Raw genomic sequence first — 26,212 nt, forward strand, 5'->3', positions numbered from 1 at the left:
TTTATAGATTGTGCCTTGCACAAGGACATCACAATGGAAAGCGTGGGATTGAAATCCCCAACCTTGTGGTGGAGAGAGCAAATTGCAAATGCTGAGCAAACTGCTTCCTACACTACTATCTTCTTGCTACTTACAGTACTATCATTTGGATCCCATTGGAAATAGACTGGGCTCCGACCTAATGGATGTTCATTAATTTTTAAGTTTCTTTTCCACAAATCATTTCGTATCTTATTTTGTACTATACGTGTTTAGCACCAAATAAGTACTCAAGCCTCGAATCTAACCAAAACCACCATGGCCAGTGCCTCCGGTGCACTCCCAATTGGCTTGTATGCCCCCAAAAAATTACCTCAGTTGAGGCCAGTATAGCCTTGGTGCCCAAAGAAGGCAGTAATACATTATAAGTGTTATTTTGTGATACACTGGCCTTGACGCAGGGTTCCCGGAATGCCGCCTTCAGCGGCGTGTGCGAAGCAACTCAGAGCCAAAAGTAGAACATGAATTTTTCGATTTGGTTTCGTAGTCAGATTTTTGAGAAAAACTTCAGCTACCCGTATTTCTCGACTGAGACGTCAATGGGAGCTGTAATTTGTATGGCAAGGAGATGGTGGGAATTTATGCCCACAAACCTTGTAGTTATTAATATTTTGGTTATAATAGAAAATTTTTATTTTTTGGTGACGTCACACTCACGCTAAAGTTAGCATGCATACGTCATAAGCTAGATTACGTCACCTTTTCCTGGTAAAGCAAACTTTCCCGGTGTGCTTTTTTCATGGATAAACAAACACCACTGCTTTGCACATGAGTGCCTTGTCTAGCTATGGCTGCAAGAGCCGCATAGTTAGCATATAATACTTAAACAAGGTACCTCTGCAACTAAATTATTCTGAGGCCCTAGTTAATTTTTTTCTTATTTTAATTTATTTCTTTCGAAAGTGTGCTTTCTATCACATAAAATTGCACTGTCTACTTAGGCCTAGGCCTAGTCATATTATGCTTCATCGTCCCCTGCTATACACAGTACATCAGTAGGCTAGCACACATCCCCCACGCTACAGTACAGACGTTTGCTAGGCAACAGAACGTGATTGCACCTTTCTTACCAGGTGTTCATGTAAATTTGCATAGGCCTATTGTTAGCTAACCAGCTGAGTGTATTCCTTTGTGAAAATGAGTACCGCAGGCCGCCGCATACTCATTTTCACAAAGCATTTGCATCCCCTCTTGAAAAGAGTGAACTTCGTAATAGTTGTCACCATATCTTCACTCATTAATCACCGTAACTTAGCTTACACTTATGCATGGAGGGAGCACTTAAAATGTACAATAATCATTTCACTACCCGACAAACCCCAAACTTTATTCATGAATTACATAAATAGTTTCATCTTGCTGTACTCCAACATTACTGGCGCATGGTAACAACAAACTGACAGACCATTTCCAGTCACATTACTCTCCATAACGCAACACCCCTTGTTCCGTGTCATCTGGATGCCCTTTTTATATCGTAATGGTGCCTTTTATAATCATTTCAAAAGTGGCCTTTCCCCTAAAAACCCAAATTCAAGGCCTGAGTATATGTGAGTGATGGACCAGTAAATTCTCCATTGATTTCCTATAGTTTATTTTTATTGGTTTTATTACAGGAATGCTAACGGGTAGTTTATGAGGACACCACTCCTCTGTTTTGTACTACAATTAGGAAGTTTTGACAGTAAACAAATGCATGGGATTCCATTATTTATCCATTAATTCCGTTCATTTTAATCTTTTCTTAAGTCTACTTTGTGAATTACTTTATGCATACACATACTAACTGCTTATTCGCTCCCAAAACACCCTTCGAAAATAAAATGGGTTAGTTGGCCCTTGCGCCAAGCACGAGTGTTCCCACAGCAACGCATCATCTTCATTCTCTTTCATTAAACCACACTGTCAAGTGATTAAGAAAGTCTGTTTAGAAAACTCTCTTTACTATACATACTGGTCTCTGTATTTTATTAGTAATGACTCCAGAAATTTGCCAACAAAGGGTACCTTGGGGTGTAGCAGTAGCAGTAACTTTGGTTTAGATTGGGAAATTAATATTTGTAATCCAATGGCTTCAAGAGCCAAACGACGGTGGGCTTCGTGTTTGTCTGACAGTGGGGAATTTTCCCCTGACCCTCGCTTACACCACTAATGTCTCTCATAAGTTTATCTATCTTTCCATCTCATAAAATTTAAAACATCAACATATTAATGAATACTGTACACAGTGGTGTAATAAAAGGGGCATGAGGCCCCAGGGTAGGGCCCTATAGGGGCACCAGACCCTTTAGCGGTCCCCCACTGGAGGCTGCCAGCTTCAGTGTACACAGTACACATACACAGTTTATGTATTGTATGCAAGAGTATGTTTTAAAAAATAGTTGAATTTGTTGGGGGTCCCCGGCGTACACATACACATACACAGTTTATGTATGTACGTGAGTGTACCGTATCTTAAAAAAAAAATAGTTGAATTTGTTGGGTCCCCTGGCTTTTGCCAGTGAGAGCTCATAGCCATTATGCCACTGACTGTACATACGTAAAGACACTTAGGGGAGAAGCAAGTTACTGTAATAGCCAGTCCACACCTTGAGTGCTTTGAGACCGTTTTGGTGAAGCTCTATGTAAATCTGATTACATTAAATTACATTACCTACTTGATTTAAATGAATGGTTTTAAAAATTTTATTGTAAGATGTATGTAAATAAATCATTTAACAACTTTCATACCACACTATAGAAACCATTTAGAAGCACTGTAGAGAAAGTGAATGGATTCATTGATAATATTTATAGAACTCTGTATATTAATTTTGAAATAAGATAATTCATGAATATTAATATATAGTCATGTGACCAGCCATTTACTTTTAGTTTCAGTGGTGTTTTAGTCCAGTCAATATAGTAAGTTTTACTTGATTGACAAACTGCACAGTTCAGTAAATACCTTACTGTAAAGTAACATCTTATCTGGACTATCTGATTTGATTCACTTGTAAGGGGGAAAATCAAGAAATTTAGTAAATCTTAGGGTAAAGGTGAAAGAGAAACTCTTACTATCCGTATAATGCTTTTGAAATTGTTAACGATTGGTGATGCAACAGTTGGGAAATCTAGTTTAATAATGAGCCTAGAGGATAAACCATTCGAGTCGGATAACCCAACGACTATTGGTAAGTTTCTCATTATTAATAAACCTCCAGATAATTTGTACGACATTTTTTAACCAATTCTCAGGAGGTTTTCTTGCTGTAATGTGTTGTTGAATTTAACATAAACTACATAAAATGCCAATCAAGGAATAATATATACTACTATAAGATTGATTGGTCCAATCAAATACCATGAAACAAAGATCTGCTTAAAAAATGACGTCATTCTATGTTTTGATGTTAATAAACTGGTATTTAAACTATGTTAACATAATTTGTGTTTTCTAGAATGTTTCAAATTTATGTTGAATTACAGTGAAATCCATAAACAATCTTTGCCCTCAACCTATGAAATTTATACTTGGATGTACAGTAGATAGACTGAAAATCTACTGATCTTCACATGGCCAATTATAGCACCATGGTTTGAACTCACCACATCACCTTCACCAGTAATACTGCACTCTACTGTAGTTGAGACTCGTTAGCTTCATAATTTTTTAATGACTTTTTAACTTTGTAATTTGTTATTATGTCAATGAGGAAAATCCTTATTTTCTGTTTTACAAACAGGTATGTGTATTTTTTTTGTTTTGGGTCTTTGTATCATTGGATGTTAATATCTTATTGTGACTCTTCCTCCCCCATCTGACAACGTAGGCTTTAGGGACAAAGCATAATTAGGGGTCTGGACAAAGATTTTAAAAGATTATTTGTCCAAAATGGAAGACATTTTTCAATCACTTTAATATATTTTTTTTACTCTAGTGGCCCGGGTCCCTGATAGTGTGGAATCCTTGGCACTTATCCCAGGTGTCCCCTCTTTTGAATATTAGTGATATTATCACTGCCATTCAGACAGTAGAGATCATATAGGAGGTAAAATCAAATACCCTATGGTCCATACATGATCATTGTGGGTGTTGCTGGCCTGACAGTTAAAACATGGTAATGCAACTCTGTCTACTGAAAGAGATATGGAGAATAAACTGTTATAATCCTAATCATAGAGATAAGTAAATACTTTATATTTATGGATCAGTATGCAAATTTATCAAAGGTGCCATTGTCTAGACTTGTCATAAATTGCCTTTACTTCCTGTCAGTTATCCAAGTGTCATTTTTTATCCAACCTTCCATGTCACAGGTCAATATGGTGTGGAGTTTTCATGATGAAGCTGCCTTGTTAGGATGGCAGTTATGCCATAGGGGTATATCAGTTCACATGTTTACAGTATTACTTTTTAAAAAAATAGCCTATCTGGAATTTCCCTACATTTTACTGTACTGTATATGTTGCAATACAGGTCGTCCACGGAGCTAGCACTTGTGAATTTTTTGTAATGTTCATAAAACAAATTATATAATTATATTGGATATTAAAAAAAAGAAAGATTCTTACATAGTTATTTGCCCTGGAAAAACAGTATTTTGAGTTGAATTTGATCATAAAAATTATCTTGGTAAAAGTTCCTCCAGCATCAAGTGTTACTGTACACCAGGGTTGGGCATCAAAATTGGTCGGAGGGCCAAAGTGAAATTTTGATTCAACTCCGAGGGCCGCACCTAAACTTTGATGTGCACTTCCAAAAACCTTCATACACTTTTTTATGGCAGGTTCTAGGCATCCAGTTTTTCCAAACATTTTTGTTTTGTGCTTGTTCTTCTAAACGTTTGATAAAGCTTCCATCAGGTAGTCCAGAAAACCAATATGTTTTCTCACCCTTTGCGGTTTCCCCAGAAAACGTCCTTAACAAAATGTTTTTAGTAAGTGGTAAATGACCAAGGGAAAGCAATTTTTTGTTTAAATGGTCAGCTATAAATGCCTGTGGAGTAATGCCTTCAACTTCCAGTTAGTGGTGGCGCCAGAATTTGCCTGACTAGGGTTCCAAGGCCCTGACAGGGTCAATGTCCCCGATGAAAAATAGTGTGTGTGATCAGGCATTGCTAAAAATCTCTAGAACTGGGGGAAAATTTGACAATTTTTTGGGGTTTCAAAAGTTTATTTAATCGATTTTACTATTATGTAGTAAATAAATACATTCTGACGCCACACCTTCTACCAGTCATACACTTTTATTAGCCCCTAATGTTGAAGCTTCAAGTGTTCATGAAATTGATGAAGAAAGCTGATGGTTACACTAAACAATTTGCATACTGTATATTCTACTACCTAGTTGCATAAGAAACTACGATAGTGTAATGTCTACTGCCGCCAGGTCAAGCTTAGGCAGAAGACTCAAAACCAAACTTTCTGTCTAGTGGCAAGGTAACAGGTGCAGGGAAATTAAATGTTTGTGAACAGCTTAAAATACTCAAAAATGTGCATACTGTAGGTGTCTAGGTTATCTGCATTGGGAGGGGATTTTCCCCAGGACCCTGTCATTTCTGCAGAGATTCCAAGTACTGTATGAGAGATTGCTCTCCTTGGATTTACAGGTGTTACTCTAAAAAAAATCACTGTTTTATTAAAATGATCTTCAAAAGTATTTTAGGGAGGAGGGATGCTAGCTGACTTAAAAGTCATTTTTTTTTTTGTGTAAAGGCACAGTTTTTTTTAGGACATATGAGAAGTTTGAATTTGTGCAAATACTATGTTTTGTCTGGTGAATAAACCATTTACCAGGACACAAGCCAAAGAGCGCCATCTTGTGTCTGGCTATTGAAATATTTGTATGTCAAACAATGCAAATAATAACTTGATCGGTTACTGCATGGTTTGTTTGACAGATAAGAGGGCCACGAGCAGGCTTGTGTTGTACACAATGGATTAAAACAGGCAGATTCCATATTGTACTTTAGCATACTGTATTGCAATGGAAGATAATAACAAGCTGAACTGAATAGTAGAGAAAAGAGTAGACTGAATAGTTGAAAAAGAGACTAATGAAAGACTGTTAACACTACTTCACATTTTTTATAAAATGACAGGAAATAGTACCATGTTAACAACTTTCTGTACTGTAGACTACAGAGTGACGCATAGTGGGGGATCATGTTAATAGTTTTTTATGATGCTAGTAGCATTGTTTGAGTGTATTGTAAGAGAACATTCATTATGGAAGAGGCTCAAAAGTTAAAACAGTATGATAAGTTGATGCGGCTATTGTTGTTAGGGGACAGTACTGTGGGGAAGAGCTGTCTTTTATTAGCAATGAATGAAGAAGAATTTCCCAGTAATCCAGGCCCTACCTTAGGTAAGTCAAGTTGTGGCTTTGTTTTATGTTTGTTGCCTTTCCAACAAATGCAGTCTTTTTACAGTACAGTACCTTCTTTTTCTCATGCCCTATAATACATTTAATGTAAATATTTTTACAATGGACACCCACTGCCATGCAAATCTTGGTACCACCACTGGTATATCTTCATTGCAGAATGTTCGCACTAATATTAAATTCTCTCAACTACATCAATTTTTGTCAAATAAAATATATTTAAAAAACCTCGGACCCGTAAATATTTTTGATGACCAAACTTGGGTCATGACCCATAGTTTGAGAATCGCTGTTGAATGAAGCTATGTGAAAGAAGTTATAGGAGATGAAGGTAGCTCATGTCATATTGAAGATGCAAGATTTATCATGATTTAGACTTTCTTACTATGTCTAACAAGTGCTACCCGCAGGCCACCTGCGGTGTGGTGACTGCAATTTTGTTGCGGTTTGCCTGTCATCTTTACCTAGAAAACCCCATCCTTCTTACGGCCTGTTGTAAAAAGTAGTTTTAAGAGCTGTATAAAAGCAGTGCATGGTTTTTGCAGTTTGCGTGCCCTCAATGTTACACCAAAAATTGATTTTGGCTTCCCCTTCCCCCGCCCATTTTAAATTTCCATGCCCACCAGTGTGCTATACCATTTTTAGCTACAGTACAGTATTTCATACAATGGCCCTGTATCACAGCACATCAATTTGCTAGGCCATCTTTAAGTAATTATATCATTAATATTACACATGATGACTGATTCTAACACGATAATTGGTAGGCCATCTTTAACTCATTTAAACTATGACACATCATGTAATATGTAATAGTATTTCCTTATCGAAGAGTTTTAGCCTCGTTTTAATCAGGAAAGCACATCTTAAGCGCTGGCTTCCTGTACCAATACTGTTTGTGAGACAGTAGTAGCCTAGCACAAATGACTTGGGCAACAGTGCATTATCCTGCTGTGTCAGACCATTATCAGACCTTGCTGCTTTGTCATTTGACACCAAAGAGCATTTTCTTTGGAATTATGAATTTAGGAGAGTTTGTAGCATTCATTCAATGTTGACATGGACTAGGCCACAGAAGTGTCCACGTTTAGCAGGCTGGTTTAGCCAGGGGAATGTTTGGAGCTAAGTTTATATGTGATCTTAGATAAGTTTTAGCTGGTCCTTGAAGGAAGTCCTGCTGGGACTGTACACATGTCAGGAAACTATACACTTTCATCGTTAAGTATTGAGGATCATATTTTCAGAAGTATGATTTCAACAACTGTGTTTGCTACAGGTTGCAACTAGTATGGTTGTTTACATGATAATACAACAGGAAGTATTTGGTGGAAAAGTTCAACTACCAAAGACAAAAAGGAAACAAAATATTTCACCATTATTATTATTATTGCATTAAGAACTGGAATTGACAGTGAAACTGAAAGCAACATAGCAATTTTTCCGATGTACTTTAAAGTGGATGTGTTTAATGATGTATAATAGACATAATAAAGCAAGTTTGACTCTACAGCTGAGTCGAGAATGGGATCAACATTCCCGGCCATATGACAGACTATTCAAATTAATAATTATTGGTGATTCTAGCGTTGGAAAATCTTGTATTCTCGATCGATTTAGCATGGATATTTTCCGCCCTTCCGGTATTGAAATACAAATAGGTGAGAAGTTTCTGTATTAAAGTACTGTATGTTGCATTTTATCAACAATATTATTTTATCAAATTCTCTATACCTTTTTCATTTGGAAATAGATCAACATTATTCTTGATAACACACAAAGAAAATTTTTTTTCAGGATCATATACTATTATTATTTGTTGTTAATTGTTAATGTTATTTTGTTTAATGTTATAATTTTACTTTGTATCTGATGCGTAAGACACAATAATAATAATAATAATATGTATATTGCGCCCTCTATCATATATTTACTTGACAATGATATAGCCCCCTCTGTAATAATCAAATAATAAAGCACCATCTATGTTAGCCTAGCAATAGTGCTATGGATTAAAGTCCTCGGTATTGCTTCATAAAAAAAAAATTAAAAAAATGTAATGACAAATTCGCTTCATTTTTATGAATTGTTAGGTATGATCGGCCTATGCATTTTATTTTTTCTAAACATTTTTGTGGTGCAGGAGATAATACAATGTACAGTAGACGCGAGACTTCAAAAGTGGATGCTCATGCGTGAGGTGAAAATCACAAATTATGTGCAAGACTTGGCAGACCGGTTTACTAACACTTTGTAGTAATAACTTATCTCTTGTTAATTTATTTTGCCTTTTTCTGAACATGCTCAATGCATCTGATTTGCTATAAAAACAAAAGTGATCACTAGAGCACTGTATGTGGATGAGTCAGGTGTGGCACCTTTACATCTACTTCAGATGTTTAGTTTAGTCGACACTTCCTTAATGTCAAGTAAATTTTATATTATAATACATGCCTACAAGAATTAATGTAATAATTTTCAAATATGATATAACTCATGAGAAAACTTGATATATTAATATAATTTCAAAATTATATAATAATAATAATATAGACCTATATTATAAAGTATAGTATGAAACTTCACTTATGGAATACTTAGTTGTTATGAACAGTGACATAATAAAATATGAAACTTCTTTGGGTCCTGTCACCCAGAGACCGAGTCCCCATTGGGGTAAGGACATATTTTGATGGTTTTTCCAACATTTTACCCCTTGAAAGGCCCACTCCGCGGAGTACATTAAAGCACATCTGATTTGCTATAGAAGTGGTCAGTAAAGCACTGAGTGTTGAGGTGTCAGGTGTGGCACCCTTGTATCTACCTAATATGTTTGGTTCAGTCGAAACTTCCTTAATGTCAAGTACCTGTCATATTATAATACATGCCTACAAAAATTAATGTAATAATTTTTAGAAATGATATGACTCATGAGAAAACTTCATACAGTAGAACTCGTTTTTACGTACCCCAGTTATACGAACCCTCGGTTTTACGTACGCCTTGTATAGACGATGGCGTCATAAAAAACCCCGAAAATATTCAAAACAAACAGCCCTTTTCAGAGCAACCACAAGTAAAAAGACTATAACAATAAACAAACCATAATGCAACGTATTTTCATTAAACAGCAACATTGATTGAGTCTAATATCGGGTTGTTATAACCTAAAACCATGTGAACTGAGTGAGATGAACAACTACCGATGGTGCTCAAAATAATTGCTTTCCTCCTTAGCAAACCATGGAAAAACTCGTCTGGTCGAATTTTCTACACGAAGCTGAGTAGACATAGCTTCGTACACGAACGCTAATTGGTTGGCTCGCCCAGTGCATAGCACATGGTTGCTGTTTCACGTACACGAATGCTAATTTGTTGGCTCGCCCAGTGCAGCGCACATGGTTTTAGTTTGCCTCAACAGGCGCCCAGACAACACCACAGCTGTGTTGTTTAGAATAGGCATGAAGGGGAACTCCCAAGTTATACCTTTGTCGTATAGGTATTCTTACAATATTTTCATGTTCTTTAGTTAAATAAAAGATATAAAGTGATGAATTAATACACTAGACACATGGTTTTATTTGAACACTTTATTATGACATCGTAAAGTGATGAATAAAAACACTAAACACATGGTTTTATTCGTATGCCTATAGGCTAGGTCTAGCCTAGGTAACATCGTTCGTTCATACATACGTTTATTGAGCGTTACGTACGTATTAGGTCAAAGGTTACCACAAATTTAACCCAACCTCTATTTTACGAATCCCCGATTTACGTACGCCCTCCGGTCCCATACCGTACGTAAAATCGAGGTTCTACTGTATATTAAAATATTATTTCAAAATAGTATCATAATAATATAGACCTACATTATAAAGTATAGAATGAAACTAACTTAATGGATACTTATGGAATATTATGAACAGTGGCGTAATGAAATTTAAAGCTTCTTTGGGCCCTACCACTCTGGAGGCTGAGTCCAGTTAAAGGCTAGTGGGGTATGGGCAGATCGATCCACCTGCTTTCTGACATTTTAAGGACATATTTTGATGATTTTTCCCACGTTTTGCCACTTATAAGGCACCACTGATATGGGGCAAAAGAAATGTTGATTATCGTGATTAATTAAATGTATACTGTAAACAAAGTTTTTCCTAACTTATGGGTGGAGTAATCTAATTAATGATGATAGCTAGATTTTGCATAGCTAATAAGGTCATATTTAGACATCAAATTGTAGAAGAAAGATTATTTATAGGACACTTTGTATCAAGTTTGCATGTGACTGAATACATCTGTTTAGAAGGCCAGAGCCTTGAGGTGTGGATATAGTTAGGGGTCAAACCGAACGAAGTAAAATACCAATTATGTTATACTGTATATAATACGATAATATACCACAATAACACAACTAAAATTAAGCATAATTAAGAACAAAACATCTGATCACAAAATAAGTAATATGCTACCTCAGATGTCGTTTGCAGCACTTAATTCCCATGACGATCGTTGGTTGATGTGATTCAAAGGATAACGTAACGGGTTATGCCATGCAGACTACAACCGACTGCATCGGGTTGCCTAGTGCTCCGAGAGAGCTGAGTTGGATTTGTTGTCTGTCAGTGAGTGCCCAGGTTTATTCAGCAGCAATAAAATTATTAAAATAGCATGTGTATGGTAAACACATTTTGAAATTCAATGGATGTAATGTTCTCTATCATTTTGAACCTAAATTTAAGAGTAAATCTCACATTTGCAGAGAAAACACATGTTTTTCTCCTGTTCGCTTTTGGACGTTGCTCTGATTCTGGTAGAACTAAATATACACCAAGGCCAGGGTAACCATAATCTATCAGATTCTTATATAAATCTTTTGGGGGGCATATACAGTTTTGGTATGTCGGTCATGGGTAGAATTTGACTTAACATGCTTGAGATGTCTATGGTATTGTACATACAGTATTGAACTTGGCAGTAAGGTGGTGGTGTGAGGTTAATTCTATCGTGTTTTTAAACGTGGTAATGATTTTTTTCTTTTCTTTTTCAAATGTTTGTCAAAAATCAAACACTTTAGGAGAACGCGAGACATTGGGACAATTCTGACAAAACACCACATACTGAAATCAATGCCCAACATGTCTTCAAATTTCTCATCATGATGACATTTATTAAAACTGATATCCCATGCATTAAATAAAAAGTACTAACATTCAACCTGGAACCAGCCAGATAACTCATGTATAGAACATGGTACAGTACCTTTATATTAAATGCTCTAATAAATTATTGCTGCGAAGCAGCCAATTCATATTCTCGACAGCAATTTGACCTCTGAAAGGTCATTGTTTGTCAAAAAACGAGTGCCTAAGACGACTGAAAAGCGGAGTTTCCTTCTTTCGTTCTGCCGGGTAAAATCAATTACTTTAGGCGACGTTTGTAGACTAACCTACTCGTACCAACGTCCGCATGTCGCGCTAGCCTTATCCTACTCTAGGCCTAGACTAGCTAGGATGGTATATAGGCCTAGCCTTGAAGGGACAAAGGTCCCAATGAAAAACAACGTCGCTCTTTGATAGCTAACATTGTCTATTTAACATCACAATAATTCATTATTAGACCTATAGTTGTTTTTTGAATTGTACTCCACAAATCTCAGTCGATACCTCGCACAACTGGCTAATGTCTCTATCTATTGTCATGAAGTCATGGCTCGCTGGCTCACACTTGTGATATGTCTCGCACTTGTGATCAAATAACACGCTGGCTCGCACTTTGGCAACACTCTTTGGCAGTCAACTCGCCTAGAAAACCCGCTCTTGGAAACTTGCCCCATAAAAAAACGTACACTTCCTAGACCATGCAGTCTTAAAAATAAAAATTGTAACCTTTGGTAATCAACTACATTTTCCACATACATTGAAATTTTTGAAACTTTATTAAAAAAAACCTAAACCATAATTCACCACACTATAGACACTTTTTGACAAAAATGAAAAATTACGACTTTGTTACCCAATGGGGAGTGTTCTAATAGAGACAATGGGTCTGTCTCATATTATTTGTTATAGTTTTATTATTCATTATTTTCACTTTACTCGCATAAATAATTTTGTTTGAAGAACATTTATATGCACTTATACTTCGCAGTACTTCACTTGCAATTTGCAATTTCTAGTAACTTTTGATAAATGTTCTTCTGGTGTGATAAATTACAATTTTAAAGAGAGTTTTATGAGAGAAAATAAAATAAATGAAATGAAATTTAAGAAGCCTACATTTGCATCAGCGCACCTGAATATTTTAAGCTTTACTGAACTTATTGTTGTAAGTGTACTACTAGTATTAAGGATTTAGAAGTGCCAGCTTTGACAGTTGTTGCAGTACTTCTGCAAAACTTGAATTTGTTTTAACATTCTGTCAAAATGTTATAATGCTGAACATACTAAAGTAGTACTCAACTGGAAGATTGGTAAATAATAAAATAGAACATTGTTCAGTGAAGAAGGAAGTTATTTTATAGTTTAATATCCTGGAAATGTAGCAGATACAGATGAGAGGTTTATATAACAGGACTTCATTTACATACCAATAGTTGTGCTGTTAGTCATTTGTGTGTCATTGAAGGAACAACAGTTATCTCAATGGACAAACTAAACCAGATACTGTAATGTCAACTACTGCTCACCTTATCAGCTGTTGTTGATTACCGGACTAAACAAATGGAGTTTTTGTAGAAGTTAAGTGTGTGTACCAAGTTGAACATAACTTGTTGTAGGAGGTCAGTTGTTAGAGAATGAAAGATACCTACGTTAAATTGTTGTTTCTTGGCGATTCAACCGTTGGTAAAACATCTCTTCTGTTCCAGTACCTCTACAATGATTATGAGTTCACTAATCTGGCAACAGTAGGTAAGTAGTGAGCAGGTCTAAATCTTTCTCCACACTTTTATGTGACAAAAAAAAGGTGATGTCCATATTTGGGTGTATAGTGATATGACATCATATGTACCCATATGTGGGTATATCATACCCATATATGGGCATATCACACAAAGTTGCCACATAAAATTTGATATGTCCATATTTGGGTGTACAGTGACATCATACGTACCCATATATGGGCATATCATACCCATATGTGGGCATATCACACAAAGTTGCCACATAAAATTTGATAGTGTGTGCAGAGCTTAAGATGCATTAGCTTTGTATCTAACCTGTAGAATTTATAAATACAAAGTTTATTAGAACAGGGGTCCTAATACTTACTTGGATGAAGCCACCTCTGTGTGATCAGGGTTGACTGAGCTTTTAACTCATCTAATTACATTTTGTTGCACATGGTGATGTTCATTGCAAGCTGACCTCTGGTAAAGTATGCCATAGTAAGAACATGCACACGTCATAAAGGTAAAGGTAGGAGAATAATAATAACTCTGTGACTTGCGGGAGATTTAATTAGCATATTGGTGAATCAAAAAGTGGCAATTAAGAGGCTCTTTGATTTTTACTGTCAAAGTTACAAATTTTAGTGCTCTTTTAATAGACACCAAAAACTGCAGCCATGTCATTTTTACTACTATCCTTCTTTACGCAAAAATATCTGTGTAATTCAGTGGCGGATCCAGGAATTTGAAATAGAAGGTTCCCGGAGAGGGACTTTGACAGGTGTAGGGTCTATACTACCTCAGCCCCACCATGGTTGGGACTGAGGTAAGAAAATTTATGATTATGACAACTCTAGATGGCCAGAAATGGCACTCCTAGACTCAAAATTTTAGTCGATATTTTTTTTTTGGGGAGGGGCTTGGGCCGGCTGGGGTCCCCCCCCCCCTTTGAATCGGCTTATGTAATTTGTTGTCATTGTAGCACAATATGGTATCTTCAAATGGCTGATTTAACCCTTTTGTACCTGTGATTACTATACTAAAGAGTTATCAATGTAAAGGGCAGAGATCATATCCAATGTAAATTTGATATACAAAAGGTTCACTGTGTCTTAAGAATACTATAGGTAGAAAGATCAATTGCTTATGTGTATCATTCAACTAATAGCTTTTAACTGTTATAATCATTGCATTTTCAATTAAAGTGGTTTTTTAAAGTACACACAAGCCAGATGTGTAGACTGTAACCTCCATTTTAAGTCCTTATCCGAGAAGACTTGGTTCTACCAACCGAACCCTGGGCGAGGAGTGTCAAGCCCGATGTTAAGCCTGTAGTTAGTGGCGCCCCGGCCTTGCAACGCGGCTACTTGACTCGCCTAAAAAGCAACACAAAAAACAACAACTACCTTCCTGTCTACTGTACTTCAGGAGTCATTGAGAGTCCTCAAAACAATAGATAAAAATAGGTGAATCATAGATACTATCAAAAACTTAAAGGTCATTGGTTTGGATATAATAAATATGCAATCATATTTTGAGTAAGACTCAAATAGCCTACAAAGTAGCCTACAATATAGCCTACTCAGTGGTAGAAACACTTCAGTGGAGAAGCCATTTTAAAAGCTATGATAGTTATTATTAAGTTCCAGATAGAACCAGTGCCCCTATTTATTTATACCAGAATATCATAGAATGACTTAATGGCTACAAAAAGCAGCATACCAGTATTTTTCATGGCTTAAATACCAGGTTTTACTACTTATAATGATAACAATATTAACCTGTGTTACTAACTAGCGACTAGTACTGAATGCTCAGTTTTAAAATGACATTTTTTATGCACAATAAAATCAAAACCAAAACCTAGGATATTTATTCAAACTCATTAGAGCTTGAAATATTCAATTGGATGCAAAATCAGAAACTGAAAATAAACACAGCACTTAAATTCTGTACTTGTGAAGCATCAAATATACTTAAGAGTACAAACAAAGGATTGGTATTTAAAGTGTTAATAATAATTGATTGCTTTTGATAATTAATACTGCTTTTTATTGTACAACATAATGTTACATATACTGAGTAAACTATCAGTGTCTTTGTGATCACATTGAATGAAGTATGGAAACTACCGACTCAAACAATCGCAAGAATTCCGGAGCCAAAAAGTATATCGAACAGCAGGAAGTACATCTGCATGATTTTTATTTCAAACTGATTATGGTCGGTGAGCAGGATACGGGAAAATCCTGTCTTGTACGTCAATTTATAGATGACATTTTCTTGTTTAATACTTGTCCAACTATAGGTAAGAAACATTTAAAGTTTATATGACAAAAATCTGTTTGATGAGCCCAAATATGGGTATGGTAATGTCATATTATTAAAGCCAAATATGGGCATACAGTATGGTAATGTCATATTATTAAAGCCAAATATGGGCATACAGTATCTCATTTTTTTGTCACAAAAAATTTGATAGTGTGGTAAGACATTTAGGCTTTGAAATTACGTGTTTTTAAATATCGTATATTAATAATTTCTTTTGCTAGTGTAGGTTTCGGTCTACTTATAGAAAATCTTAGTCAGGCACTGAAGTTGGTACTAGGTGTTTCTTGTGTGATGCTGCTTCATAATGTACAGTGCCCTCAACCAACTGTACTGACATGTGAATTGCCAGGGATCCTTTTGGGGAATTGAAAGTTGTGTGTATGAGATTTAAGACTATAAAGGCTCATTTTGTTTAGTGGCATTAACAGGATCTACTCTAATTTGTGATAAAGATTGTAAAAAATGTTGTTGATTGTGTGGTTGCTTGTTCGCTGTACGTTGTAAATCTTAGAAAATAGCATTGAATGGTGGCGCTATTTACTGTACAGAGGTCCCATTCCAATTTGAAACAGCATTTGTGTGAGCTAAAAAGTTTTCACCTAGTGGTTAAGTCATGATGGAGTATTTATTTATTTATTTATTCTTTCTTTATACTGAATATACACATAGTACTGATTTCCAAGGTGGTTCAGTTCTTAACTACGAAAAATTTTAAAAGCAGATATATACACATGGTAACCAAAAAAGATGGATAACTTAACTACAAATTAAAATAGATTTAAAAGGAACATTAAAAGAAACTTAAAAAAAAAAAAAAATTAAATAATAAATGTGGATATGCAAGGTAAGAGAAAATCATGTTAAATTAAGATGGTATTATTGAGGATTTGAAATAGAATGCTTAAAATTTGAAAGTGTCATAAATTTAAAATTGGTTTTAGTATGATCCGGGAGTTTAGTCCATAATTTAGTAGATCGGTATACAAAAAGTTTTTTTACCTTGCATATTATTCCAGGTGTATTTGATTAGTGTATTTTTACTTTGACTGCGCTGGGTTTTTTTTTATTAGAGTAGAGAAGCAATGAAACAGAAAGGGAATTTTCTCTCTAAATAATACTGTTATAAACATATTGTTTTCTGATGAAATCGGTTAATACGTTAACTGATTGTAATCAACTCATTTGACTCCTTGATTGTGTAGCTTATCTGTTGAATTCCAACCTGAAGTACAGTTTCTGATAAGTTTTATTTTTGTATTAGGAGTGGCATACAAATGGACCCATCCACTATTTAATAGGGTGAACATATTAATGTGTATATACGGTAGTCCTATTCTTAAACATGGATGTTATTTCTCGTCAAGAGAATCACTCTTTATAAAACTTTTTAATTAGTTACCATACATAATATACAATAATTTAATTGAAGCTGTTATCTTGTAATAACACAGTTTATTTCTTTTTGTCTATTTTTGACAGTATGGGGTACACTACACTACTTAAACATTGTTTGTCACCATGGTCTATATCTAGTTTGTGTTTACTTTAGGTTATAATGCCTTTTTGATTTGGGTCATAGTTACCCTATTCTACCACTGCAGTTATTTATTTGATTCATTGTCAGTGTTCTGTGGAACTATTGTATACAATAGCATTGACCTGCTCCCATATTTGTTATGTCGTACTTCAAGTAATTGTGTTCATTCAATCTGTAGAGCCAAACTTACCACAATAGTTTGGATTTGGTACCATTCGTCGAGTGAAGTTGGTGATCACTGCACCAGAAGGGAAATGTGTGCAATAGCAATTTTTGGATTGAAAGATTTTACCTGAAGCCATGTTGGATACTGTATAATGCTTATAAACGTCATTATTAAAGATTTCATTTTGAGATTGTATTTGATAGCTCAAGTGTGGTGGCTCAGTTCAAATTATATGAAAATTCTTACGATGAATGTTGTTGCATGTACTATACGAGGATACAGAAGTTCAAAGGTCAATGGATTTTGACGTCTAGGAATATCGGGATAATACCCTTTCTAAAATTAACAAAAGAGAACCTCGAAACAGGTTGACAGTGATTCTTGTCTTTGTCACAACACTCATTGAAATGATTTTATTTTTATCTGTAAAAAGTACAGCATAAACATAATACTTGATGAGTAATTACTGACTGTAGCGCAAATGTGACATCATTTTAATGCTTGAGAAATTCTACCATGTCATAAAATCATTTGGAGATATTAAGTATATCTGCAGGTACACTAGGTGTTATAGGCATAATGAACCCAAACTTAAATTGGAATGGGTTGTCGAAGCCATTTGACTACATGTTTAAAATTATCCTTGTTGGTGACAGTTTTATTGGAAAATCGTGCATAGTTGCGAAATTTATTAGTGAAGATAGTAACGTATGCGATTCTCGTGTTCCTACTGTTGGTAAGTTGAAATCTTGTCTTAATCAGATGAACTTGTTTGACCATGCCAAAATGCATCATGTGAGATGATTGAACAACAAATAAAGTTATTGATAAAAAAATAAATACCGGTATCTTAATTGGTAGATCTGATGTTAAGAAAATGTTGGTGACAGACCTTTTCCTCCACATGTTGGCAAAGTTTTAGAGTACATTGTCAATAATTTTTTTAATTGTTTTTTGTCAACTGCAGTGAGCATACACCTACTGTATAAAATTAAAGGGCCATGTTAACTTTACTCAGTGTTCCGGTTACTTCGGGTGCAAGTTCAGACAGGTGTGCGTAATCACACTTGAGTCTTGACAAAAGTTAGCATTTCAAGGCAATTTCTGTTCAAGCGAAAAGTTTCAGCCAATACAACTTCAAGTCTGAGTACAGTAAAAGTGGGAATGTAGCACTTCTGCAGAGGTTCTCAGCTGCACTGTGTACAATATACTTTTGGTCGCGGTTACATCAATCTCAGCCTCAAAACTTGCACCTTGGTGCCATACTCCCAAAGAATTCATCTAACATTAATACAAACACGCAGTACTGTAGATTCTTGTTTTCTCTGAGAGTATTATTTCTGCCAATTGGAGATGCAGTAAATACGTTTGATGCAGTAAATACGTTTTATCTTATCTTTTATTTTACAGGTATAGATTTCAAAATCAAAACAGTGGAACTGAATGGAAAGAAAATAAAACTACAAATATGGGATACTGCAGGCCAGGAGCGATTCCACACAATTACAACTTCCTACTACAGAGGTGCAATGGGGATCATGCTGGTTTATGACATCACACAAGAGAAGACATTCGATAACATTGCCAAGTGGCTAAGGAACATTCAGGAAGTAAGTTGCTACTCGTGGTATCTCTCTTGCCTCTTACTACTTACTAATGGTATTTTTCCATTATTTGCTAGATCTTTCTTATGCCCCTTTCAGCCATTTCACAATTTTTGCTATGATAGATTTTCAAAAGTTCTAAATTTGTGCTACTGTAGCGATTCGTACAAAATTGAATACGACGCTACTGGGATTTTCAAAATTTGAACAATCATGCTCAATCGTGAATGTGTGAAGGGGGCATTACAAGGTGCTACCATAATGGCATTGTTCTTGCCTCTAATTGTCATGGTATTTTGCCAATAATTTCTGGTATCTTTGTTACTAGCTGCTACCATAATGATGTTGTTCTTTCCTCTAATTGGATAGTATTTTTCTTGCCACTAGCAGGGGCGGATCCAGAGATGTCCAAAAGGGGGGCCCCCGAAAGGGGGGGGGAGAAAAAGGGGGGAAGAAATTTGGGCCGATCGAGACCACAATGTCCTAGGGGGTCCGCAAAATTTTTGTGTTCTAGACGCCAGAAAATAACTTTTGAGGCGTTGTGGGCTATCATTTTTTTCTTTTTCTTTCTTTTATTTTTCTTTCTTTCACCTCCCAAAAGGGGGGGGGGGCGGGCTGACTAGTTGGTATTTTCTTGCCAGTACAATATCTTTCTTGCCACTAGCTGCTACTAAGTATAATGTTATTGTTGTAATACCACTTGTTACTACTGTAATGGTGATGACAGTACAGTTAGTAGTTAAACTAATGTTGTTTTTCTTGCTACTATTGGAATCTTACCATTTGTATGTTTATTACTCCTAGTTATTGCAGTTGTATTTCTCTACTACTTGTTAATGTGTTACCTTTCTTGCTACCAGATGTTACAAATGGTACTTTGTTTTTACTACTGTGTTCTCTTGTTACAAGATGCTATAGCACTAATCAATTAAATTTTGTTGAATTGTTTTAATAGCATGCAAATGAAGACGTTGAAAAGATGTTGCTTGGAAACAAATGTGATATGGATGACAAACGAATGGTGAGCAAGGAGAGGGGTGAATCGGTAAGTATCTCAACAAATTCATATAATGATAATAATAATTATTAACTCTGTGGGCTAAATTGGTGGTAGCCACTGTGTGTGCGTTGAACTGTGGAGATCTCTTGGTCCCCAGTTCATTTCCCATCGCTGCTTTCCTTGTATTTCAGCTAGAGGGCTGAAATGCAAGTTACGATAGGGTACCGTCTTTTGGATGAGATGTTTAAGCCGTTGTTTTATGTGCATTATGGCCTATGTGCATGTTAAAAAATGCAGTACACTCTTCAAAAAAGAGTAGAGATTTGTTTCCTGGTGTGCTGCCCAATTTCCACCAGAAAGACCCCAAGTCTTCTTCAGACTTCCATAGGTTATCCTTGGTGTTTACTCCAAATATATCCATCCATCCTTTACTACCAATAGATGCAAGGTGTGGTTTGAGGCAAGGTGAGGCTTAAGCCCTGTTTACACTTGCAATCATTACTAGCTGTCGCTGCTTCTTCAGACCCAATGGACCTTTTCAGAGTGTCAATAATACTGGGCAACTGACCAATCAAAACAGCGACAGGCGTACATACAGTACATACCAAACAAACACACATGTTATTTTGCTAGGCCGGTTCTGTGGTTCAGTGCCAATCTTCATTTTCTCCATGCATAGATACAGATTGGCATGTACCGTAATTATATTTTGAAATTTTTCTTCATTTTGTAGATTGCACGGGAAAATGGCATTAAGTTCATGGAAACAAGTGCAAAGACAAACATCAATGTAGAGACTGCTTTCATGACATTGGCAGAAGACATTCTCAAAAAGGTAAGTGCACCAGTGGGTGGATCCCAGCTGGGGTTGTACGCACATTAGGATTTAGGCAGTGGCTGTTTGTGATGTTGCTGCTTCCAATTCCTGTCGAAGACTGCTTTTTAGAAAGCCAGCTCCGTCGAGTAACGTGTTGAGGGCCAAGACACCAATGATGATGATAATTCAAGATTCAAGATTCTTTATTTGTGTCCTTTCGGAAAATCGGTTGGTACATCACATCGCAAAACAAAATGCTGTAGTCGGTATAAATAATAAATAGCTAGTAGTGGAGAAAATAAATTATAATTAGGCCATAAAACTTATTTGATATTTTTATTAAAGTGGTACGATTGAATTAAGATATCTATTTGTTCTACAGACTTGTGATTTTAACCTTTTACCCGAGGGTAGCCAAGTAAAAGATGTATTTAGTGGGTGGGAACTATCTATTAAAATACTCTTTACATCAATAATTTCAATCTCACAGATATCATCTAGTTGTCTATTTTGTTGTAGAATTTTTCCAGCCTGATTTATGATACGTTGTAGTCTGTTATAATCGTGTTTCCTTAAATTACCAAACCATACATAACTTCCAAACAAAAGAGCACTTTCAATAAAAGAAGAATAAAAAAGGCTCATTATACATGTACCGGTATCAACATTGAATGACCGCCATTTCCTTAAGAAATGGAATCGCGTCATACCCTTCTTAACAATTTTATCACACTGCTCCCCCCCCCCCAGTTTAACTTATTATCAATCTCTAAACCTGGGTATTTGATGAGTAACAATCTCAAAATTGTCAACAAGTGATACAACATTATTTTCTCCTTTCCTATAGTCAATTTTGAGTTCTTTTGTTTTTTTCCCATTCAGTTTTAAACAGTTTTGTTTACACCACAATGAGAAGTTCGCGACAGTATTCACATAGTTAGAAACAGAGTTTGATTTCATGAGACATATGATAGTCATCTGCATATCTCAATATCTTAACATCTTCATTTTTGGATCTGCAGTCATCAGTATAAATAATAAATAGTAGTGGAGAAACCACACATCCCTGAGGTGATCCAATCTGTGTAGTGATGGGGTCTGAAAAAGTTCCAGCAAAACTTGCATATTGTACTCTGTTGCTTAGAAAATCTTGGATCCACATAATAATATTAGAATTTACATTTAAGCTAGGTAATTTCTTCAACAGCAGTTACCCGAGGGTAGCCAAGTAAAAGATGCATTTAGTGGGTGGGAACTATCTGTTAAAATACTCTTTACATCAATAATTTCAATCTCACAGATATCATCTAGTTGTCTATTTTGTTGTAGAATTTTTCCAGCCTGATATATGATACGTTGTAGTCTGTTATAATCGTGTTTCCTTAAATTACCAAACCGTATATAATTTCCAAACAAAAGAGCACTTTCAGTAAAAGAAGATTAAAAAAGGCTCATATACATGTATCAACATTGAATGACCATGCTTTACCACTGAAATGTATCAGCACAGCTCATCCTTTATTATTCCCAACAAACCCTTACATTAAAATTCCTAGTGGGTTTAGCCTTCTCCTGTTTTCCAGTTAAGCTTCCTGAGTCATGTTTAAGGGTAATGACCTTCAGCTGTTGATAAGCTTTACATGGTAAATTATAATAAGAAAAAATGAATTATATAATAATAATAATGATAATAACTGTAGCATCTTGATAATGTGGACATAAGTTTACATGCATTCATTATTTTGAATAAAATTTAAATAATCATTTTGGATGTTATTTTTTCTTTCAGTATCCAGTGTCCAATAACACCCAGGCATCAACCTATGTTGACCCCGCCCAAGACAGGAATAAAGAAAAGAGTAAATGTTGTTAATATGTTCTCCTTCATCTTCCCTACGTGATTGAACATCAGTGAAGCATCATCATTTCTCAGCCTGCGTTGACATCAACTTCAATCAAGCACTATGCTTTTGACAAAGTTGATTGATGAATGCGTTCTCTAACACCGGGGCACCTATGGACCTGCCTTAGCCAATAAGAAAACACCTATTGTAAATATAAACAAACCTGTAGTATCAGCCAATCAGAAAACACCATATGTACAGATGGATCATTTACAAAACACCTCTCAGAACAGACAAACCTGCATTATCAGGTACTTTATAAAAATATTTGCAGATAAACCTCTACTTTCAGCCAATCAGAAAATATCTCTATTTACAGACTAAAACATGCAATATCAGTCAATTATAAACACTTATATGTACAGATGGACCTGCAGTGTCTACCACTTAGAAACACGCGTTTGTACAGACGGACTTGCCGTATCAGCCAATTATATTTATAGATAGATCTTTATTATCAGCCAAGACGAGTTGGTGATACTGCTTTAAAGGAAATCGCAAAATTTTTTTTTATCGGCCCATTGTCTCTAGCAAGGAGACTAAATTTTTTATGTACTTGGTGACTTATTGTTACAGGTACATTCATCTATTATTACATGGTGGTAATGACATGGCACCATCAAAAATGCATGTTGAAATGGCATCATGAAAACACAAAATGGGATGGAATTAAAGTTGGCTGGTGCTATGAACAATAGTGAGTTTTAGTTCCGAGATGAGTAATACGGGATGTATTGAATTCGTGAGGCGTGCGTGCATGTGTAATTAAATTTATAATGTTGAGTTCATTCAGCTTGGAATCCATTGTTGCAGACTGTGCTTTTCTGACCACTAAAAAAACAAGCTCGCACGTCATCTCATTTGATTTAGCTATCGGGCTTGGGTTGTGTTATTGTAGTGTTGCAAATCTAAACAGAACATTATCCATATTTTTTTGCCTATTGTTTTGTAAGTTATGGTTCATAAATTTATATTCACAAAGAAAGAAATCTTGAATTTGATTTTTGATTTTATAAATAATGGACCTTTCGAGCGTGGCAAACTTACCTATTTGAACAGGGCCAGGAAATACGCACATGTTTCACAAACAGACATGTTGTCCCACAAATTCACATTTGTCATTTTGTGGGACCTTAGCAACAGTATCCAAGGGGCGGGGCTTAGCGGAAAGGTCCATTACCATACGTTGCTAGGATGCGTTTCGTCCCAGAACTAAAACTCGCTATCGACTGTTGACATGTCCTCATGAGCAATCACTGGTAGGAAGACACCATGAGCAACAAAGGTTGAAATTGCACCATGAGCAGTTAATGGTGATATGACCTTTGACATGGCACCATCAGCAGTGAATATTTGACTGTTTGCATGGTCACTTAAGTAGCATATGTTGATGTAGTGCCTTGATAAATTATTGTCAACATGGCCCCATTTGCAACACATTTTGGAGTGACACCAATTCAAATTAATTGGAAATTTTAAAAAACGGCAACAATGCACAACAAATTTAGCTCCAAACTGTCTATGAATTCTGACAAAGGCAACATTTTATATATATATATATATATATACTTAACACTATAAATTTTCTGACCATTTTGATTCTTGGGTAGCGTTTATTTAACCTGTGTGGGTTCATCTCATTTGAATTGCCGGTGTCCATGATGTGTTGAAGTTACACAGAGATAACAGCATGTCGGAGGTGCCTTTTGTTATTTGTATATTTGTATGCCTAGTTAGGATTAGAGCAAGTAACAATGATTATATTATCCAAATAATTTACAGTTTCCTACATGTAACTAAAACATAATATTCACTTGTAAACTATAAATGTTATTTTTTAATTGATGTTTGCTATTTTTTTGTTTATTATTTTGTTTCACAATTAGATATAATATTTAGGGGTTTTTTTTAATGAATGGTGTGTATGAGACCTGTAATTTAAGAGTATGTAATTTGTCCACAGTCAACAGGATATTATGCCATTATAAAGGTCACATATATTTAACTCTGTTAATAATCATGTTCTTATTTATAAGGGAATTCCTTAAATATCGAAACCAACCAAAGGGAAAATATTGAGCACACTGTAAAAATTGGGGGGTCCAGTACAGTGGGCCTGATATTGCTATATCTGAAAGCATGTTTGGTTCCAGCACACTGTATGCCAAAGGGCAAGTGCTCAACTTGTGACAGTAATTTACCTTTTGGGCCAGCTACAGTGGGCCAAAAGACAAGTGCTACACTAAAGGGCAAGCACTTTCTGTTAATTGGCAAGTGCTCAACTTGTGGCAGTAATTTACCTTTTGGGCCAGCTACAGTGGGCCAAAAGACAAGTGCTACACTAAAGGGCAAGCACTTTCTGTTAATTCGTCAGTAAAAACATGTTTGTGGAACAAGCAGTTTTTCTTAATATTAACATAGACAGTAGTTCGCTACACTGATTGGAAATCACTTTCCTATTGTGCCAGTACAGTGTGCCAAATGACCATTACTTTCCTTTGATACGTAAAGAGGCCCTGGATATTAACATTAACACAGTTGGAAATGAAAATAGATTTAACACTATGGATATTCTTCCAACATGCCATAGTGCATTGAGACTGCAGTTTAAGGTTAGGGTCAAGCCAGCTCCACCAATCTACACCTTAAAATTACATAATGTTGTCGAAACAATATCCACGGCCTAGATTTAATTGCTGCATATAGCGGGGTAAGCACTTTCCCCTGATATTAACATAACTGATAAAATTGTATTTGCTCATGTGATTGGCATTATGGCATGCATGTATCCTCCTGTTTATGTCAAAATGTTACCACAATAAATGTTGAAATATATGCATCCTGTTTCATTTTAGGCATTTGACAATTGGATGTGCTGGTATCAGATAGAAATATATACTGTATTGGGAAAGTAATTCAGTGTGTTGTTGCTTGCCAGAATTTGAGCCTGCTTCCTTTTGAATGTATAGATAAAAATAAGGGTGTATAATGTATGTGAATGTTGTTGAAATTAATTATCTCAATATAAATAAGCCCAGTGCATGATTTTTTCAAAATTTAGACTTTAAAATTAAATGACCCATTATAGAGTTATAAATTCATGTTGTACTTCTTTTCTTAAGATGAAACAGAAGTGCGAATGACTTGATTGAGGTGACTAATATCAAAGAGTATAGAAAAGCAATTCTATACTCTTTGCTAATATAAAGACACTCAACATGCTTGATTCCAACATGTATCAACTTAGAAAAGTAAATTAAGTTACATTGTATTTTTAATAAATGTCATTACATTTTGCAATGATGAAAGCCAGCTAACAGATAACTGGAAAATATGATCACTCTAATTGATTTTTTAAATATATAATTATATTATTAATTTTTGTTTATTGGTGGCAGTTTTGTATTTTTCCAGAACTGACAAATACCAGTGTAGATGAGAATGTTATTGAACTTTTTACCACAGACTAACGTGTATTAAATGTATAATTATCAAGTGTTTCCTCATTAGAATAAAAAAAATATCTATTTGAGAGCCCAAGATGGAAACACTTGTTTGACT

At 35.5% G+C, this 26,212-nt stretch overlaps 1 protein-coding gene and 1 long non-coding RNA gene across 9 annotated transcripts in view; one reads left to right on the top strand and one right to left on the bottom strand.

Moving 5' to 3' along the window:
* The window catches only part of LOC117111278 (ras-related protein Rab-10-like), a 35,441-nt gene extending 9,953 nt beyond the window's left edge, over positions 1-25,488 (top strand). For 2 of the 8 annotated variants that reach the window (XM_033254198.1, XM_033254196.1), the window contains exons 2-5: positions 18,737-18,936; positions 19,886-19,975; positions 20,664-20,765; positions 22,537-25,488. In XM_033254198.1, coding sequence (XP_033110089.1) covers positions 18,737-18,936; positions 19,886-19,975; positions 20,664-20,765; positions 22,537-22,620 — 476 coding nt within the window. In that variant the 3' untranslated portion in view covers positions 22,621-25,488. Of the gene's footprint in view, positions 1-3,091; positions 3,213-6,016; positions 6,389-7,425; positions 8,065-13,041; positions 13,315-15,398; positions 15,601-17,362; positions 18,063-18,736; positions 18,937-19,885; positions 19,976-20,663; positions 20,766-22,536 lie in introns of those variants that run through there. The other 6 variants (XM_033254201.1, XM_033254197.1, XM_033254192.1 and 3 more) reach the window with 6 other exon arrangements.
* On the bottom strand, positions 24,526-26,162 carry LOC117111279. Its single transcript, XR_004445845.1, has 2 exons — positions 24,952-26,162; positions 24,526-24,852 (listed from the first exon to the last, which is right to left on the bottom strand). It is a non-coding gene; the product is annotated as an uncharacterized LOC117111279 (long non-coding RNA).
* Positions 26,163-26,212: the final 50 nt, after the last annotated feature.

Source organism: Anneissia japonica, unplaced genomic scaffold (genome assembly GCF_011630105.1).
Source record: "Anneissia japonica isolate Jap-2015-1 unplaced genomic scaffold, ASM1163010v1 scaffold287797_len360924_cov175, whole genome shotgun sequence".
NCBI lineage: Eukaryota > Metazoa > Echinodermata > Crinoidea > Comatulida > Comatulidae > Anneissia > Anneissia japonica.